Genomic DNA, 20,108 nt, shown 5'->3' on the forward strand with positions numbered 1-20,108 from the left:
CTTTAACATCTGCAGGAAACTCCTGTGGATGTTCTATCAGTCTGTGGTCACCAGTGTCCTGTTTTACACCGTGGTGTGCTGGGGGGGGGGGCAGCACATCCAAGAAGGACACATCCAGGCTGGGCAAACTGATCAGGCGTTGCCGGCTCTGTGGTCGGCATGAAGCTGGACTCTCTGGTGACGGTGGCAGAGAAGAGGTCTATGGACAAACTACTGAACATCATGGACGATGCCAGTCACCCTCTGCACACCGTCATCAGCAACCAGAGGAGCCTGTTCAGTGACAGAATGCTCCTTCCCAAGTGCAGGACGAACAGACTCAAAAACTCCTTTGTCCCTCACGCCATCAGACTGTACAACTCCTCTCTGGGGGCGAGGAGGGATAACAGGAGGACAGAGGATGGGAAGGAGCAGTAGCCTAGCCTAACAATAAGCAATACCGGACAATGTGCAATATAAAGTGCAATATCTTTCCTGCTTCCCCCCCACATACACACATTTACCCTAACCCCACTTCTTCCCCCCTTTACCCCTTCCTCTCTTCCCCATATCTTATTCTTTTATATTTGTATATGTAAATACTTAATTTATTTAAATTTATCTAGAAGTTTTCTCTATTTCTTTTCTCTGTTTATCTGTAATGATGCTGGAATCTTAATTTCCCTGAGGGAACCCTCCCAAAGGGATCAATAAAGTTTTATCTAATCTAATCTAATCTAATCTAATCTAATCTAATCTAATCTAATCTAATCTAATCTAATCTAATTTCATTGTCTTGTGGTTCGCCAAGGCTAGTGATTCAATATCAAGTAAGTGGTGTTTATTTTAAGAAAATTTACCTTTTGATTATCACAGCTTTTGTTTGGTCCTTCTGAAAGGTCAAATGAAAGGTTTTGTAAGATGTTTTTTTTTTTTTTTAGCTTTTTGGCAGATATATTGAAAAGCAGGGCAGCACAGTGGTGTAGTGGTTAGCGCTGTTGCCTCACAGCAAGAAGGTCCGGGTTCGAGCCCCGTGGCCGACGAGGGCCTTTCTGTGAGGGGTTTGCATGCTGTCCGTGTGGGTTTGCTCTGGTTTCCCCCAAAGTCCAAAGACATGCAGGTTATAGTGGTGCTTGAAAGTTTGTGAACCCTTTAGAATTTTCTATATTTCCGCATAAATATGACCTAAAACAACATCAGATTTTCACACAAGTCGTAAAAGTAGATAAAGAGAACCCTGTTAAACAAACGAGACAAAATATTATACTTGGTCATTTATTTATTGAGGAAAATGATCCAATATTACATATCTGTGAGTGGCAAAAGTATGTGAACCTTTGCTTTCAGTATCTGGTGTGACCCCCTTGTGCAGCAATAACTGCAACTAAATGTTTTTGGTAACTGTTGATCAGTCCTGCACACCGGCTTGAAGGAATTTTAGCCCGTTCCTCCGTACAGAACAGCTTCAACTCTGGGATGTTGGTGGGTTTCCTCACATGAACTGCTCGCTTCAGGTCCTTCCACAATATTTCGATTGGATTAAGGTCAGGACTTTGACTTGGCCATTCCAAAATATTAACTTTATTCATCTTTAACCATTCTTTGGTAGAACAACTTGTGTGCTTAGGGTCATTGTTTTGCTGCATGACCCGCCTTCTCTTGAGATTCAGTTCGTGGACATGTCCTGACATTTTCCTTTAGAATTCGCTGGTATAATTCAGAATTCATTGTTCCATCAATGATGGCAAGTTGTCCTGGCCCAGATGCAGCAAAACAGGCCCAAACCATGATACTACCACCACCATGTTTCGCAGATGGGATAAGGTTCTTATGCTGGAATGCAGTGTTTTCCCTTCTCCAAACATAACGCTTCTCATTTAAACCAAAAAGTTCTATTTTGGTCTCATCCATCCACAAAACATCTTTCCAATAGCCTTCTCCATGTGATCTTTAGCAAACTGCAGACGAGCAGCAATGTTCTTTTTGGAGAGCAGTGGCTTTCTCCTTGCAACCCTGCAATGCACACCATTGTTGTTCAGTGTTCTCCTGATGATGGACTCATGAACATTAACATTATCCAATGTGAGAGAGACCTTCAGTTGCTTAGAAGTTACCCTGGGGTCCTTTGTGACCTCACCGACTATTGCACGCCTTGCTCTTGGAGTGATCTTTGTTGGTCGACCACTCCTGGGGAGGGTAACAATGGTCTTGAATTTCCTCCATTTGTACACAATCTGTCTGACTGTGGATTGGTGGAGTCCAAACTCTTTAGAGATGGTTTTGTAACCTTTTCCAGCCTGATGAGCATCAACAACGCTTTTTCTGAGGTCCTCAGAAATCTCCTTTGTTCGTGCCATGATACACTTCCACAAACATGTTTTGTGAAGATCAGACTTTGATAGATCCCTGTTCTTTAAATAAAACAGGGTGCCCACTCACACCTGATTGTCATCCCATTGATTGAAAACACCTGACTCTAATTTCACCTTCAAATTAACTGCTAATCCTAGAGGTTCACATACTTTTGCCACTCACAGACATGTAATATTGGATCATTTTCCTCAATGACCAAGTATAATATTTTTGTCTCATTTGTTTAACTGGATTCTCTTTATCTACTTTTAGGACTTGTGTGAAAATCTGATGATGTTTTAGGTCATATTTATGCAGAAATATGGAAAGTTCTAAAGGGTTCACAAACTTTCAAGCACCACTGTAGGCTAACTGGTGACTCTAAATTGACCATAGGTGTGAATGTGAGTGTGAATGGTTGTCTGTGTCTATGTGTCAGCCCTGTGATGACCTGGTGACTTGTCCAGGGTGTACCCCGCCTTTCGCCCGTAGTCAGCTGGGATAGGCTCCAGCTTGCCTGTGACCCTGTAGAACAGGATAAAGCGGCTAGAGATAATGAGATGAGATATTGAAAAGCCAATATCAAACTTCTGCTATTCGCTTTAATTTTTTTTAAATTTTATTTTAGAGTCTTTACACTGCACTTGTGAAACAAAATGTGCTCATTAGTACTAAACAATACTTCTAAGACAATTCATGAACCAGTGCTTTCTTACTATTTTGAAGATAGAGTTCACAGCGCTGTATTTTGAACAAAACACAGTCAACAAAATTGGTAACCAAAATACTCCGAGCCTTGATGCTGCTCACAGCTTGGTGACGCTTGCAAGAGACGAGGCGAGTAGAATTGATAACATGCATAGATGCTATATTTACTGTATGGACATGGGATCAGAAAACAATTTTATTTATAAGCAGTAGCCACATGCACCCATAGGGTACTTTTTTCTTTTTTTTTACATAACAGCACGATCCTCTGTGTGCTATTCCTAACTTATTATGGTTTATAACTTTCCAACACTGGAACAGCAATTCAGTACAAAGTAATTCGTGCCTGATCGGACACAAACCGAGGTATTTTCATGTTTACTTGCGAGATCCTGTCTTTGAAAGTTCTAACTGATTGAGAGCTTAATTTACAAATACCATTAAGTGAAGAATTAATGAAAGCATTCGACAATAAAAATTACCCCAATGTGCTCCCCAACTGCCCCTTAGAATTCCAGTAAAAAGGAGTTTTTAATCAGGTTTCATGTTCTGTTCATGGTACTGTATAATGTCTCATCTCATTATCTCTAGCCGCTTTATCCTGTTCTACAGGGTCGCAGGCAAGCTGGAGCCTATCCCAGCTGACTACGGGCGAAAGGCGGGGTACACCCTGGACAAGTCGCCAGGTCATCACAGGGCTGACACATAGACACAGACAACCATTCACACTCACATTCACACCTACGGTCAATTTAGAGTCACCAGTTAACCTAACCTGCATGTCTTTGGACTGTGGGGGAAACCGGAGCACCCGGAGGAAACCCACGCGGACACGGGGAGAACATGCAAACTCCACACAGAAAGGCCCTCGCCGGCCACGGGGCTCGAACCCGGACCTTCTTGCTGTGAGGCGACAGCGCTAACCACTACACCACCGTGCCGCTCACTGTATAATGTGTCTACATTATTATGTGCACTAATCACTCACATGCTACAAAGTGTGGGACTTAAAAAAAAAATTCTGAAGCATTCCTTTAAATAGAATCTGTGATTCAACAGCAGTTAACACTTTTGCTACAGTTACTTGCTGCATAAGGGGCTGGAGATACTGACATCTGAGATCTAAAATTAGGATTCCCAGCTGGGCTTAAACCCACTGTTTAATGCCCAGATTTACTCTAATTCATGCTATTGCCATAGTCAGCTCTTTCCCTTGATCACAAATTCTACTTTGTATTCAGCAAGCTATTCCCATACTTATCACTGCAGAAATTCAGAAACACGTTGCTTTCCGGTCATATCTGCTAAGGGTCAGACAGTGGAATGTGGCAATCTTACAAATATCTTGGGATAATTATAGATTCAAAGCTGAACTTTGAAGCAAACTGTGAATCCGTGTGCAGAAAGGGGCACCAACATTTATTTTGCTTTGAGGAACTTATCCTATTTACACACCGACAAGACTATGATGACCTTATTCTACCGAGCTTTGATCGAATCGATTTAATCTTTTTCTTTGGTGTCATGGATTGGAAAAAAGTGCCTTTAAAAAGAAACTCTGAATTGAATTATTAAATGGTTTAGTACGCTAATTTGGTGCAGCGGTTAGCACTGTCGCCTCACGGCAAAAAGGTTCCGGGTTCGAACCTCGTAGCTGATGGGGGCCTTTCTGTTGCCCCTTTTCCACCAAAGCAGTTCCAGGGCTGGTTCGGGGCCAGTGCTTAGTTTGGAATCGGGTTTTCTGTTTCCACTGACAAAGAACTGGCTCTGGGGCCAGAAAAAACGGTTCCAGGCTAGCACCAACTCTCTGCTGGGCCAGAGGAAAGAACCGCTTACGTCAGTGGGGGGGGGCGGAGTTGTTAAGACCAACAACAATAACAAGACCGCGAAAGATCGCCATTTTTAAGCGACGAGAAGCAGCAGCTGTACAAACGCGAAGTCATCCATTATTATTATTGTTGTTGCTGCTGCTGCTTCTTCCGTGTTGTTTTTGCTTCGATATTCGCGCCAAGGGGCGGCACGGTGGTGTAGTGGTTAGCACTGTCGCCTCACAGCAAGAAGGTCCGGGTTCAAGCCCCATGGCCGGCGAGGGCCTTTCTGTGTGGAGTTTGCATGTTCTCCCCGTGTCCGCGTGGGTTTCCTCCGGGTGCTCCGGTTTCCCCCACAGTCCAAAGACATGCAGGTTAGGTTAACTGGTGACTCTAAATTGACCGTAGGTGTGAATGTGAGTGTGAATGGTTGTCTGTGTCTATGTGTCAGCCCTGTGATGACCTGGCGACTTGTCCAGGGTGTACCCCGCCTTTCGCCCGTAGTCAGCTGGGATAGGCTCCAGCTTGCCTGTGACCCTGTAGAAGGATAAAGCGGCTAGAGATGATGAGATGAGATGAGATTCGCGCCAAGGTTTATGCAAACGTAGCAACGTAACTGACGTATACAGCGATGTAATGACGTATACAGCGACGTAATGACGTGTCTTCCCTTAGCACCGCGAGCTATGGAAAAGCAAACCGGTTCTCAGCTGGCTCGCAAGTTGAACGAGTTGTGAACCAGCACCAGCACTGGCCCCGAACCAGCCCTGGAACTGATTTGGTGGAAAAGGGGTATGTGTGGAGTTTGCATGTTCTTCCCGGTGCAGTAGTGGTTAGCACTGTCGCCTCACAGCAAGAAGGTTCGGGGTTCGAGCCCACTAGCATTTGGTAGACACCCTTATCCAGAGTGACTTACACTTTTATCTCATCTATACAGTACATCTGAGCAGTTGAGAGTTGAGGGTCTTGCTGAAGGGCTTAGCAGTGGCAGATTGATGGTGCTGGGATTTGAACTCTGATGCAGTGGCACGGTGGTGTAGTGGTTAGCACTGTCGCCTCACAGCAAGAAGGTTCTGGGTTCAAACCCAGTGGCTGACGGGGGCCTTTCTGTGTGGAGTTTGCATGTTCTCCCAGTGTCTGCATGGGTTTTCTCCGGGTGCTCCGGTTTCCCCCACAGTCCAAAGACATGCGGTTAGGTTAACATGAGGCAGCCTTGGGCTGAAGTGCCCTTGAGCAAAGCACCTAACCCCCAACTGCTCCCTGGGTGCTGTAGCATGGCTGCCCACTGCTCTGGGTATGTATGTGTGTGTGCTCATTGCTTCAGATGGGTTAAATGCAGAGGATGAATTTCACTATGCTTGAGTGTGCATGTGACAAATAAAGGCTTCTTCTTTTTCTATCTGCGTGGGTTTCCTTCAGGTGTTCTGGTTTCCACCACAGCAACTTTAAACTGCCCATAGGTGTGAATGGTTGAGAGGAGAAAACCTCTATAATAATCCAGCAGAAGGCAACGGGAAACCACTACTGTAATTCTTCACTAGAATTACAGCTAGATGGCTGGAACCATCAGAGTGGCCACATTACTGCAGCGATCTGCCAGACAGACAGACAGTAGGCTAATTGGTGACTCACAACTTAACCTAGCATCCCTGTACACCTGACAGTTAAAGCAGATAACCGGCTTGATTTTAAATGATGACTCCCACCCTGGCGGCACGGTGGTGTAGTGGTTAGCGCTGTCGTCTCACAGCAAGAAGGTCTGGGTTCGAGCCCCGTGGCCAGCGAGGGCCTTTCTGTGCGGAGTTTGCATGTTCTCCCCGTGTCCGCGTGGGTTTCCTCCGGGTGCTCCGGTTTCCCCCACAGTCCAAAGACATGCAGGTTACGTTAACTGGTGACTCTAAATTGACCGTAGGTGTGAATGTGAGTGTGAATGGTTGTCTGTGTCTCTGTGTCAGCCCTGTGGTGACCTGGCGACTTGTCCAGGGTGTACCCCGCCTTTCGCCCGTAGTCAGCTGGGATAGGCTCCAGCTTGCCTGCGACCCTGTAGAACAGGATAAAGCGGCTAAAGATAATGAGATGAGATGAGACTCCCACCCTTTGCACACTGAATTTCAGCTTCTTTCCTCTGGATGATGGTTTATAGTCCCAAAGTGCAGAACAAAGTGGTATAAAAATAGCTTTGTTCCAGCAGCCATTATTCACAAACAAGGCGGAGCAGTATCGCACAGATGAGATATATATATAAGCAATGTTTGTTTATTTATTTATTTTTTAGTTTTAGTGGTTTAATAAGGTCTGGAACATTAAATATTCTTATTATGGGTGTTGACTGTCTGTGTTGTTTGCAAAATGTACGTCAAAATAGATGATGACTCGTCGACTTGCAAACCAAATCTACCTTTACAAATAAAGTAACCTGAACCTGATATATTCAAGTTCCTCAATAACAGCATGCTCAATATTGCTTGAGATTATTTCTGCTAAATTCTACAGACCAGTTATTCAATGGTGCACTGATAATCTCTGGTTACTGTGAATTGTTTCGAGGTGAAACAAAGTCATTTTTCTCCAGTGAACAAGAAGAACCTTTTTCTCTCAGGGTGAATTGGGATGCCAGGTTACAGGGTTTTCCCCAAACACACAATGCAGGCAAAATATGGAATTCTGAAAATGCTTTGATTTTAACAAACGTGAAATTAAGGAATTAAAACTGTGTTTTGTACAATTTAAAACGTGAAAATCACTTATTTACCATATTTATCTGCTTCTTAAAAGGTAGACTGCCTTTCGGATTTTTCAAGTGTAGGTCATAAAAAAGAATTTTCCCCGACACCCAATTAGGCGACTCATTTTAGATTTTTCAGATCACGGATCTGCCGATAGCAGTTAAACACTACTGCTGAAAAAATAAAAAGTCTGTGTGTATTTTTATTTGAACCGCCAAAACATAGAAAAAGAAATGACAATATTTTTGGGTCACATATTTTTCTTGTAACAGCATTGTATCCCCAGTATTAGATCCTATTTGTCACAAGTAAAAAGGAAAAATCAAATACAAACGACAACGTGTGTTGCATATATCCACTTCAGCCAAGTCAGAAAACGAAACTATTTATGACATTGCGTATTCACTTGAATGTTAGATTCGAATGTTGTAAATTCTATGGGGCGATTTACGACCGCTTTACGACAGTATAAGGCTACGTTTACATTAGACCGTATCTGTCTCGTTTTCTTCGCGGATGCACTGTCCGTTTACATTAAACCACCTGGAAAAGCCGGGAAACGGGAATCCGCCAGCGTCCACGTATTCAATCTAGATCGTATCTGGTCCGGTGCTGTGTAAACATTGAGAATACGCGGATACGCTGTGCTGAGCTCTAGCTGGCGTCTCATTGGACAACGTCACTGTGACATCCACCTTCCTGATTCGCTGGCGTTGGTCATGTGACGCGACTGCTGAAAAACGGCGCAGACTTCCGCCTTGTATCACCTTTCATTAAAGAGTATAAAAGTATGAAAATACTGCAAATACTGATGCAAATACTGCCCATTGTGTAGTTATGATTGTCTTTAGGCTTGCCATCCTTCCACTTGCAAGTAGTAAGTGATCTGCGCTGGGATCACACACACAGCGGCTCAGTCCCGAATCACAGCTTGTGCGCTCCACTCGCGCGCTCTGTGAGCTGCGCAGGGCCGGAGTGCGCACCCTCCAGAGGGCACTCGCTGTTCAGGGCGGAGTGATTTGGAGCGCAGGATGCCTGCGGAGCCGAGCGTATCCGTGTATTGGTGTTGCTGTGTGCACGGCTAACGGTTTTAGTGCAAACGCGAATCATTTTAAGAACATTAATCTGATGATCCGCTGATTCGACATAATGTAAACGTAACCTAAACCTCGTGCTGATCATGGCTGATACTGACAGCATGGCTTCTGAGCCTTCGACTCAACTCTATATAAGCATAACATGTGGTAAACAAAAATCTTTTCATTGTCTCACCGACCAAAACGTGGGCGATTTTGTCTCTTAAGCGTTGAAGATAAACAATGAAAAGATCAAAACGATCTTTGGTTCATAGACAAAAGTTAACAATTTAACCAGGGCCATGCTGAACATGCCTGCAGTAACGTTAGTTCGAGATTTTGGCTGCAGGTATCTGACTGTAGAATTAGAAGAGGAAGGTGCCGGAGAGAGTCCTATCGAACTGAGTATCATGAAGGTATCAGCCCTCGATGTGCTAATGAGAGCTCAATGGTCATATGACCACACCTTCAGAGAAGTAAGTACTGGAATACTAGTTCAGTTTTATATTAGAACACATATATATATATATGATATATACATACATACATACAAACGTGTTGTATGCCTACTTAGGATTTGCGCATTCTTAAGAATTGTCATTGGGAATGCCAGGCTAACACTAGGATTTCAAATCGATTAACCACATTACAGTAAATCAAAAGAAGAAATATATTTTTGGCTAATTTGTATTATATTTTTCAAGATTTTCTTTAAATGGCTGATGGCTAGCGATAGCCTCATGAACATATGTATGGTACTTGTACAGGTATAAATTGATGGTGTATAGAAAAATAGCTCTGATATACAGTATGTGGATCAATGTTTTTGAGATCAGACAAGTACATGTATCTGTGGTACAAAATATATCTTGCTGTGTGCTGTGTGATTTTAAGAAATGGTGACACTGATTTTTTGAAGGTGTTCGTTTAAAAAATATATACTATTCATGATAAATATTGATATGTAGGAAAACAGAAATTGGACAATATGGTCAGGAAGGTTTATTTTTTCTTGTATTGGTGATGGTAGCATTTCTATTTTGTGCTGGTAGCATGCAAGCTTGCCTGTAGATAGAATGAACTAATGATTCTGATTTTTTTTATTTCCATATAGAATTATGTAAACACATTTTATTCAAACAAATACATCTGATATAATGATAGGGCCATAAATGATAATAGGATATATATATATATATATATATATATATATATATATATATATATATATATATATATATATATATATATGTGTGTGTGTGTGTGTGTGTGTGTGTGTGTGTATATATAAAGGGAGTCTCTTGAACTTAAATTGTTTTATCATCTTAATCCGACATTGAAATTTTGCCATGCTAAAAAAAAAAGAAAAAATAGACAAGGACACTTATTTTTATTTCGACTGACATTATCAGAAATATGTTGAAAAAAATCCGTGAACCTAAAAATAAAAAATGGGTGGCCTTATTTTTGTTTAGTGGACCGAAAGCTACTAAATTCGAACACAGACTTCCAATTTCATTAGTTTTTTTTTTTTTTAAATAGAACAATTAATGAATTTACGGCCATGTGGCCCTAAGTTCTCCGCTATTTTTTCCTGCTTCACCATGACCCAATTCAAGATACTACATCATGCATCACGTGGTGGGCTTTCCCCGTTCACACAAGGCATTGTGGGATACAAATTTGAAACAGGAGACAAAAATGGAGGACGTGAGTGTGCGAATGAAACGTGAAAGACCGACTACAGTAACGGAAAGCGAGAAGAAAAGATGTTATGTTGTGAAGGAAAGGAAATGCAGGACCAAACTAATAAATCTCGGCGGTCAGCGAGCACTTCAGTGTGATCAGCTGTTCGTTTTGCAACCGAATGATGTAACTGTCAGTACACGGTCAAGGTAAACCTGTAGATGGCAGTAATGCAACACAGTGGATGCCAGCTGCCGTAAAACCCAAAAGAAGAAGGAAAAGAAGAAGGTGGTAAACCTGTGCATGCACACATGGACTTCCTCTGTCTGCTTGACTGCACGAAGTGAGTGATTTCATGCACATTACTGCTCGAGAATCCGCTCAAATTAAATAACTTCCCAGCCACAGAATGGCCTGTTGTTGTTTTTTTTTAAGATATTACAGAAATACACATATCACAATGACCAAATTCCAGAGGGAACTAAATTTCACAGATTTGATGAAATCGAAAGGCCGTCTAGCTTTAAGAAACTCCATCCGAGTTCAACTCACATTTTTAGTTTGGTTATCAGAATTTATAACGTAAGGAGATACAGTCTGTTCCAGAATTATTCATACCTTTGGTAAAAAGAAAGGTTATAAAATATGCTTGTGGGTAATTAGATGAAAGTAGGAGAGAAGTTAAAATTTTAATTAAAGATGATTAAAAATATATTTTTTAAAAACCTTATAATTATTTTTTTTTTATTGTCACAATTATGGGCACACTTATTAATTCTTATTAACAAACTGTATCGGTTCCAATTTATATTTTACTTTTTAAGTTCACCTGAGGGTTTAGGAACTCATAAGCAGTCATTCATAACTTCATGTTTCACCCGGGTATAAATATGAGGTGACACAGGAGATCAGATTCACTTAAGTATTTATCAGCATGAGAGACTTGGAGAACATGGCCTTAAAAAATAAGGCAATGACTATTAAAAATAGCTACCTGCCTGAATATGTCCATATCCACTGTGAGGGCAATAATTAAAGAAGTTTTAAACAATGTGAGCTGTAATAAACCTGCCTGGAAGAGGACACAAGTGTATTTTACCCACTCACAGTTAGAAGGATGGTTAGAGCTACAAAAATTTCTCCAAGGATCACGGTTGGAGATTTGCAGGAGATGGCATCATTTTGGGATCACCAAGGCTCTAAATCTACAATTAGACACCACCTCCATGCCAACACTCTTAGAAGGCAAACCAGAAGAAATTCAAACACAGGTGCCTGAGATTTGCTACATGCTACACGAAATTTGTCTAGAACCGGGTTCTATGATCAGATGAGACAAACAGAGCTTTTTGGCAGCAAAGACTGAAGTTAGGTTTGAGGTAAAAAGATGGTTGGTTCTACAGAAAATAACCTAAATTATCTTTGTGATGCATGCTGAGGATCTGTGAAGTTGCAGAGCAGTTTTTCATCCAAAGGCCCTGAGAAACCTGTTCGGAAAATGGCACCATGGACTCCATGAAATGACTTTGATAGCTACTAAATAACCATGATGGATCTAACGTGGCTAATGTGTGCAAGCATTCTGACTAACTAGCTAAGCTTAAACGGTTGTCTAAGTTATCTAAGGCTAGTTAAGTCTGGCCCAATTTGCTGTCAAAAAGACAAAAATATCCCACTGGAAAAGGATTCTTTGCTTGTGAGTTGTGGTCTTAGAACATATAATGTGATGTGCTCACCAGTGGCCAATTTAGTGCCACTGCAATCAAAGATGTCCCACAAGTTCGCTGCAGTGTCAGAAATCTTTGATTAAAATATCAGATGTGATGACTGCTACGATGCTCATTTAAAAGCCAACACAGGAGGAGATCAGGATATAAATTTTAAAATGAAATATCTATATCTGAGCAAGGAATCTTTTAAAATCCTGATCAACATACCTGGTAACTTGATATTGCTTTTATTCCATGCATGTTAATGAGCATTCCATATTGTTCTGTTCCATACAGCTCCAAATTCCTCTTCTTTGCCATTTACAATGTGTTTTCACTAGGCATAACATTGACAATCTTATACCAAGGGCTTGTTTCTGTTTAAGCAAGCCCGTTTCTTGGACATTACTTCTTCTTCTTCTTCTTTTGGCTGCTCCCGATTAGGGGTCGCCACAGCGGATATTTTGTCTCCACTGCTCCCTGTCTTCTGCATCCTTCTCTACCACACCTGCCACTTTCACGTCAGTGGCGGCTGGTAGTCTTTCAAACAGGGGAGGCTGGTCGGTTACGATATTTCCAGATTTTAAAAGAAAAAACATCAATTTTGCCCATACTCTTGCCTCTGATCTGGCTGATTGTTGGCAGCATCACAAACTGTGAAATAACAGGTTCTTTTGGCCCATTAGCCTACTGTCCAATATACATGATGGTGGTGTTGGGGGGGTATATTTTAACATTTTATATTTTAAAATTGTGGCATTGTTGTTTAAAAATTGATCATTATTGAAAGCAGCTCTTTGTCAGGAACCTCAGCAGTAGAGCTGGGTGCCACACATTTCATTCAATGACACTTTCCCTATATTTTACTTATTTTGACTGAGAAATGTTTTATTGACAATTTTGATAACCCTTCACTTTTAATCCAGGTCTGTAGTGTGAAATGTTCTCGGCTGTGTTTTTGTTTAAAAATGTTTTCCAAATTGTAGCGGTGTTTAATTCATATCCAGAAAAATATATATTCCAATATAATATACTCAGCATAAACATTTTAAATAGATTCTATATTTTTGGTCCATCCATGACATATTACTAAAGTAGCCTATTTACTGTTGTTGATGTGGGTCACCTGCTGTTAGCCAATTCACTTTCTCATACCAGGAGAGCTGAAAGGAACGAGTATTATTCCCTACCTTTTTCACCAAGTCAATTTGAGGCGTTGGTCTACCCTGCTTTTTAATTTTAATTTTTTCCTCGAAAGGAAGACTGGCAAATGGCTTCGCCAAAATTAAATCAGCAATGCTTGGCATCCGTGCGCGGCTTTCTTGCTCGCTGACTAGCCCCCTCAAATTCAAGTTCAGTCACTCAAATAAACGACATTTCTGGAACTAAGATAGCAAACTTGACAACACTATATTTACACTTTATTTACAATGAAAATAAATACAAACTAAAAAAGCTGGTAGAAACCGTATGTAATGAATGAAATCGAAATGTAAGCTGATCTCTTACAATACACCACAGCACTTGCGAATCTGCATGGGACTGAACTGAGATTCACCGCTGCCTGTCTATAGTTGAAACGAGCTGTCAATCAAAGAAAATATCCGGCTGCTTTCACCAATCACCAGTCTCCTTGCGGAAACTGCCATGTCCCTCCCATGTGAGGCTCGGAGTCCGTAGGCGGGCATTTTCGCAGTATTTGTCCAATAACCGTCTTGCATTTTGAGATTGAAAAGCGCATAGCTCCCAAATGCCATTGAAGTCCACTGAGGCTGGGAGTCCGTGAGACTCCGTGGGCGGGCGTTTTCGCAGTATTTGTCCAATAACCGTCTTGCATTTTGAGATTGAAAAGCGCAGAGCTCCCAAATGCCATTGAAGTCCACTGAGGCTGGGCTGCATCGCGCTGTCACGAGGGGGAAAAACTCACGCACACATTAAAGTTATAAGGGAATGATTTCGCACTGTAGTTGGGTTGAGCACATATATTTCTATGATTCTGGATCTGAAATAGCAATGTTATAAGGTCGGCTATAACATAAGCCTAGCACAATTCATCCTACAGGATGTTCGTCATTTTTAGAGGAGGCTGAGCCTCCCTCGTTGTCTTAGAGCAATCGCCCGTGTTTCACGTCCTCTCTCACCACATCCATGGATCTCCTCTTTGGCCTTCCTCGTTTTTGTTTGCCTGGCAGCTCCGTCCTCAACATTCTCCTTCCCACATGCTCTGCATCTCTTCTCAGGATGTGCCCATACCATCTCAGTCTCATCTCTCTAAGCTTAATTCCCAAGCTCTCCACATGTGCTGTACCTCTGATGTGCTCGTTCCTTGGACATTACATTACAGGCATTTAGTAGATGCTCTTATCCGGAGCCACATACAACATACATAGCAAGGGGGTTAGGTGCCTTGCTCAACAGCATTTCAACCATTCCTGCTGGTCCAGGGAATCAAACTGGTGACCTTTTGGTCCCAAAGCTGCTTCTGTAACCTTTAGGCCATGGCGTCCCCCATGTACATATCCAAATTGTTAGGGGATCTTCATTGTAAGGACTTCTCATCAGAAGATCGATCCATCCATCCATCCATCGATCCATCCATCCATCCATCCATCCATCCATTATCCGTAACCGCTTATCCTGTGCAGGGCAAGCTGGAGCCTATCCCAGCTGACTATGGGTGGGGTACACCCTGGACAAGTTGCCAGGTTATCGCAGGGCTGACACATAGAGACACACAACCATTCACACTCACATTCACACCTACGGTCAATTTAGAGCCATCAATTAACCTAACCGCATGTCTTTGGACTGTGGGGGCAACCGGAGCACCCATGCAGACACGGGGAGAACATGCAAACTCCGCACAGAAAGGCCCTCGCCAGCCAGAACCTTCTTGCTGTGAGGCGACAGTGCTAACCACTACACCACCGTGCCACCTCATCAAAAGGTCATGAGTTCAAATCCCAGGACCATCAATCTGCCACTGCTCAGCCCTTCAGCAAGACCCTTAACTCTCAACTGCTCAGATGTACAGAGGAGATAAAAGTGTAAGTCACTCTGGATATGGGTGTCTACAAATGCTATAATTGTAAATGTAAATATAATTTTACACAGAGATCATGCTATTGTGCAGTCTGGTAAAGAATTCAGCCAAAATTGGAGTCATCTTGTACGGCGTGACAAGTAACCATAAATGACAGCAGTAATCATACGGTATAAAACCGGCTTTAGATATATTTATATTTTATTGAAATTTTATACTAAGTGGAGAAATTCAGATCTTCGGTTCTTGCATTCCCATAATCCAATATTAAAATTATTAACTTACCTGTACTCGATTGCTGGGGTCTTTCTTGATCCACTTGATCACTGTCTCATACACCAGCTCCTCAGCTTTTGCATTAAGACTATCATTGGACAGGTAGCTGATGAAGTCCTCTTTGGAGATGTTGAGGATTTCCTGCTGACTCGCCACATCCGGGAAATTCTGTAGAGCGAAGGCCTTGGCCATGCTGTGGAGCTCTGTGCACTGCATGGCCTCTGCCATCGCCAGCACGCCCAAGCAGTTACTGGCTGTCAGCTGTTTCTCTGTATGCGATTTAAAAAAACAAAAACAAAACACACACACACATGAACAGACAGACAAAACAAACACAATCACTTGCATTTGAACCTTGTAAGATGTACATTTACAGCCTACGCCTTTGGGGATGGTGTTTGCTGGATTAAATTTCAGCGGGTATTGCTATGGGGCCGAAGAGTGTAATATCTCAAGTAGAAGAACTGAGAGGAGAAAATCGATTGGACATGGAAGCAGGAGGCTCACCTGGGCCTTTTGATTACTGCAGACAGATACATGCTTTTTTCCCCACTAGACAAAAGGTCAACACAACGAAACAAGTGCTCTATACTCTGCTTTACATCACGGCTGTAAAGAACAGGAGCTTCAGCATTGCTCATTGAGGTCAGTGCATATATGAAGACCTGAGAACAGCACAAATACTGCTGAAGTATAAACTGAATTCTTACCATCCTGCCTCAAGAGTAGTTATTATAGAGAATGGATGGATGAAATACATAAGAACATAGGAACTATTGAAAAGCAGAATAACTTCAAAACCCAAAACAACCCTTCTGCTTCTAATCTGAAGGTAGACTGCCTTTCAGATTTTTCAGGTTTAGGTCATAAAAAGAATTTTCCCCTGACACCCGATTATTCTTGTTTAGTGGACTGAAAGCGACTGAATTCGAATCACAGGCTTCCAATCTTATTAGCTTTTTTTTTAATAGAACAATTAATGAATTTAGGGTCACGCGGCCCTAAATTCTCCGCTGTTATTTCTTGCTTCATCGTGGCGCAATACAACAGACTATGTCATGCATCACGTGGTGGGCTTTCCCCGTTCGTACAGTACAAGGCATTGTGGGATACAAATTTGAAACAGGAGAAGAAAACGGAGGACGTGAATGAAACGTAAAAGATCGACTACAGTAACGGAAAGCGAGAAGAAAAGACGTTACGGTGGCATGCAAACGTTTGGGCACCCTTACTGAAAATGTCTGTTACTGTGAATAGTTAAGTGAGCAGAAGATGAACTGATCACCAAAAGGCATAAAGGTAAAGACGACACATTTCTTTTCAGCGCTTTCTGCAAGATTTGTGGATTATTTTTGTTTTGTACAATTGGAGAGTGAAAAAAGAAAAGGAGCGCCATGCGAAAGTTTGGGCACCCCAATACATTTGAGTTCTCAGGTAACTTTTACCAAGGTTCCAGACCTTAATTAGCTTATTGAGCTGTGGCTTGTTCAAATTCTTCGTTAGGAAAGGTCAGGTGATGCAGATTTCAAAGCTGTATGAATTCTCTGACTCCTCAAACTTGTCCCTAAAATCAACAGCCATGGGCTCCTCTAAGCAACTACCTCGCATTCTGAATAATAAAATAATTGATGCTCACAAAGCAGGAGAAGGCTACAAGAACGTAGCAAAGTGTTTTCAGGTAGCTGTTTCCTCAGATCGTAATGTTATTAAGAAAGGCAAACAAAAAACCCTGTTTGACTGCAAAAGACCTTCAGAAAGATTTAGCAGACCCTGGAGTGGTGGTGCACTGTCCTACTATGCAGTAACACCTGAACAAATATGACCTTCATGGGAGAGTCATCAGAAGAAAACCTTTCCTGCGTCCTAGTCACAAAATTCAGCGTCTGAAGTTTGCAAATGAACATCTAAATAAGCCTGATGCATTTTGGAAACAAGTCCTGTGGACTGATGAAATCAAAATAGAACTTTTTGGCCACAATATGCAAAGGTATGTTTGGAGAAAAAAGGGTGCCAAATTCCAGGAAAAGAACACCTCTCCGACTCTGAAGCATGGGTGTGGATCGATCATGCTTTGGGTTTGTGTTGCAGCCAGTGGCACAGGGCACATTTCATTGGTCGAGGGAAGCACGGATTCGAATAAATACCAGCAAATTCTGGAAGCAAACATCACACCATCTGTAAAAAAGCTGAAGTTAAAAAGAGGATGGGTCCTACAATAAGACGATGATCCGAAACACACCCCAAAATCTACAATGGAATACCTCAAGAGGCACAAGCTGAAGGTTTTACCCTGGCCCTCACAGTCCCCTGACCTAAACATCATTGAAAATCTGTGGCTAGATCTCAAAAGAGCAGTGCATGCAAGTCAGCCCAAGAAACTTGTAGAACTGGAAGCCTTTTGCAAGGACGAACGTGTGAAAATCCCCCAGGTAAGAACTGAAAGATTATTAGCTGGCTACAAAAAGTGTTTACAAGCTGTGATACTTGCCAAAGGGGGTGTTACTCGGTACTAACCATGCAGGGTGCCCAAACTTTTGCTTCGGGCCCTTTTCCTTTTTTGTCATTTTGAAAATGTAAAAGATGAAAATAAAAAATTGTTTGTAAAACCCAAAAGAAGAAGAAGAAGAAGAAGTTAAATCTGCGCATGCACACACGGACTTCCTCTGTCTGCTTGACTGCACGAAGCGAGTGATTTCATGCACATTATTTGCTCGGGAATCCTCTCAAATTAAATAACTTCCCAACCACAGAATGGCCTGATATTTTTTTTTAGATATTACAGAAATTACGGAAGAGGATTAGGGCCACTGTGAGGGAAAAAAAAGTGAGTTCTGACTTTTTTCTCAGAATTCTGACTTTTTTTCTCAGAATTCTGACTTTAATCTCAGAATTCTGAGATTAAAGTCAGAATTCTGAGTTTAAAGTCAGAACTCCTTTTTTTCTCACAGTGGCCCTAATCCTCTTCCGTAAGAAATAAACGTATATCACAATGACCAAATTTCAGAGGGAACTAAATTTCACCGGTTTTATGAAATCGAAACACCGTCTACTTTTAATAAAGCAATAAAACTTACATTCCTCCAACAATGGAACAACATTCACAGTAATCATGAACCAACTTGTAAGAAATCTACAGGAAAAAGTTCATAATCCAAAAAAAAAATCTTACTTTCCATCCACATTGAACGCATTACCATTTATTCTGCATAGCACACCAGTGACTGCAGTTTTTTTTTTTAACCCATTCCTCTTTTTCATATGGAATATTGCTGTTCTTCTACAGTGAATTCCTACTGGAGAGAATGTCATTTTCTATGAGTTGAGGTATTCATGGATTATTAAGTGGCAGCTCCCAGTGGAAGACAGTGGCAGGCACTGGAGACAAGAAAAAAGTGAACCTGTGCTGTCAAAGCTCCCCTCATCCTCCAGACTTTTTGATTTTGCTTTCAAATGTGGCAAACCAGGCTAGCGATTCAACTTCCTCATCACTGCTAAATCAAAAAAGGGCATTATTTAAAACTAACAGACGCGTTAAAATAAGCCTTCGGATGAAATTTATGTTGGGAGAAGAAACACTTATGCAGTGATTCAGTAAAAATATTATGCATTCAAAGTGAACAATAATTTCAATATTTCAGTATAGCAGCCATGCACATGCTAAACTTTATATAAAAAAAAAAAAGTGCTACAGACAAAATCCAGAACTGATGTATTCACCCACAGCTGCCACGGCTGTTTGGCCGGAATCCATGCTAAAATATGTATGGCTTCAAACTTTACTGTGTGTTACAGAGGATGATGTCCAAGAAGCAGTCAAATTACGAGCACATTATTTGGCCAAGATTTAATACATGCAACTCTAGTGGAATTATATTGCAAATGCCTGGATATCTTTATAAATACAGTAAAAAAGTGTTTATGATAGCTGTAATGATGAATGAGTAGACCAATAACACACTCCAGTCCTCACTAGACAACACCTGTCAATCAGGAACCAGTGTGGAGTGAAGAATGTGTGGCACAGGAAGAGAAATGAGGTCTCAGAGGAAGAAGAGCTAATGAAGGTTTCTTAGAAAAAAATCAATTCTTTTTCTTTCATTTTTTTTTGAAAAGCCACAAAACTGTTCAAACACAATGTGAAGCTCTAGTAATATATATATATATATATATATATATATATATATATATATATATATATATATATATATATATATATATGAGTGATTCCACGCTTATGGGTACTGAAATGGGGACATGAACTTATTTTTAAAAATTCACCTAAAACCATTTCTTTTTTTACCATCAGGTCACAAAATATGTAATCTTTAATGAATGATATGTTAAAAGATAACTTTAATTTTCTGAGATGTAATAAAAACATATTTATATGCCAAAGTCAGAACGTAACAGAAGTGTTGTGGACATATATATTCTCAATTTTAACAATGTAGAATTACTTTTTGAAACATAGGAAGGTGATGTTTTAGCAAATATAATTAATAAACATGTGTAGTAGAATAAACATACACATTCTTTCAATAAGATTAACATGGTATATAGCGAGATTGTAATTAATTTGTAACAGACGCGAGATGGACAATCGTAACAGAAGTAATGTAACAGACATCATTTTGGAACTCATAGGCTTGACTTTGGCATATAAATATGTTTTTATTACATCTCAGAAAATTAAAGTTCTCTTTTAACATATCATTCATTAAAGATTACATGTTTTGTGACCTGAT

The 20,108-nt window shown here is 41.1% G+C and overlaps 1 protein-coding gene across 4 annotated transcripts in view; it reads right to left on the reverse strand.

Annotated features, from left to right (window-relative positions):
- The window catches only part of LOC132894566 (kelch-like protein 29), a 291,177-nt gene that overhangs the window by 88,920 nt on the left and 182,149 nt on the right, over nucleotides 1-20,108 (reverse strand). For all 4 annotated transcript variants that reach the window (XR_009655658.1, XM_060934564.1, XM_060934563.1 and 1 more), the window contains one exon: nucleotides 15,373-15,632. Coding sequence is in view for 3 of the 4 variants with exons in the window: in XM_060934564.1 (XP_060790547.1) it covers nucleotides 15,373-15,632 (260 nt within the window). In the remaining variant the exon portion in view is untranslated. The remainder of the gene's footprint in view (nucleotides 1-15,372; nucleotides 15,633-20,108) is intronic.

The sequence above is a fragment of the Neoarius graeffei genome, chromosome 11 (genome assembly GCF_027579695.1).
Source record: "Neoarius graeffei isolate fNeoGra1 chromosome 11, fNeoGra1.pri, whole genome shotgun sequence".
Classification (NCBI taxonomy): domain Eukaryota; kingdom Metazoa; phylum Chordata; class Actinopteri; order Siluriformes; family Ariidae; genus Neoarius; species Neoarius graeffei.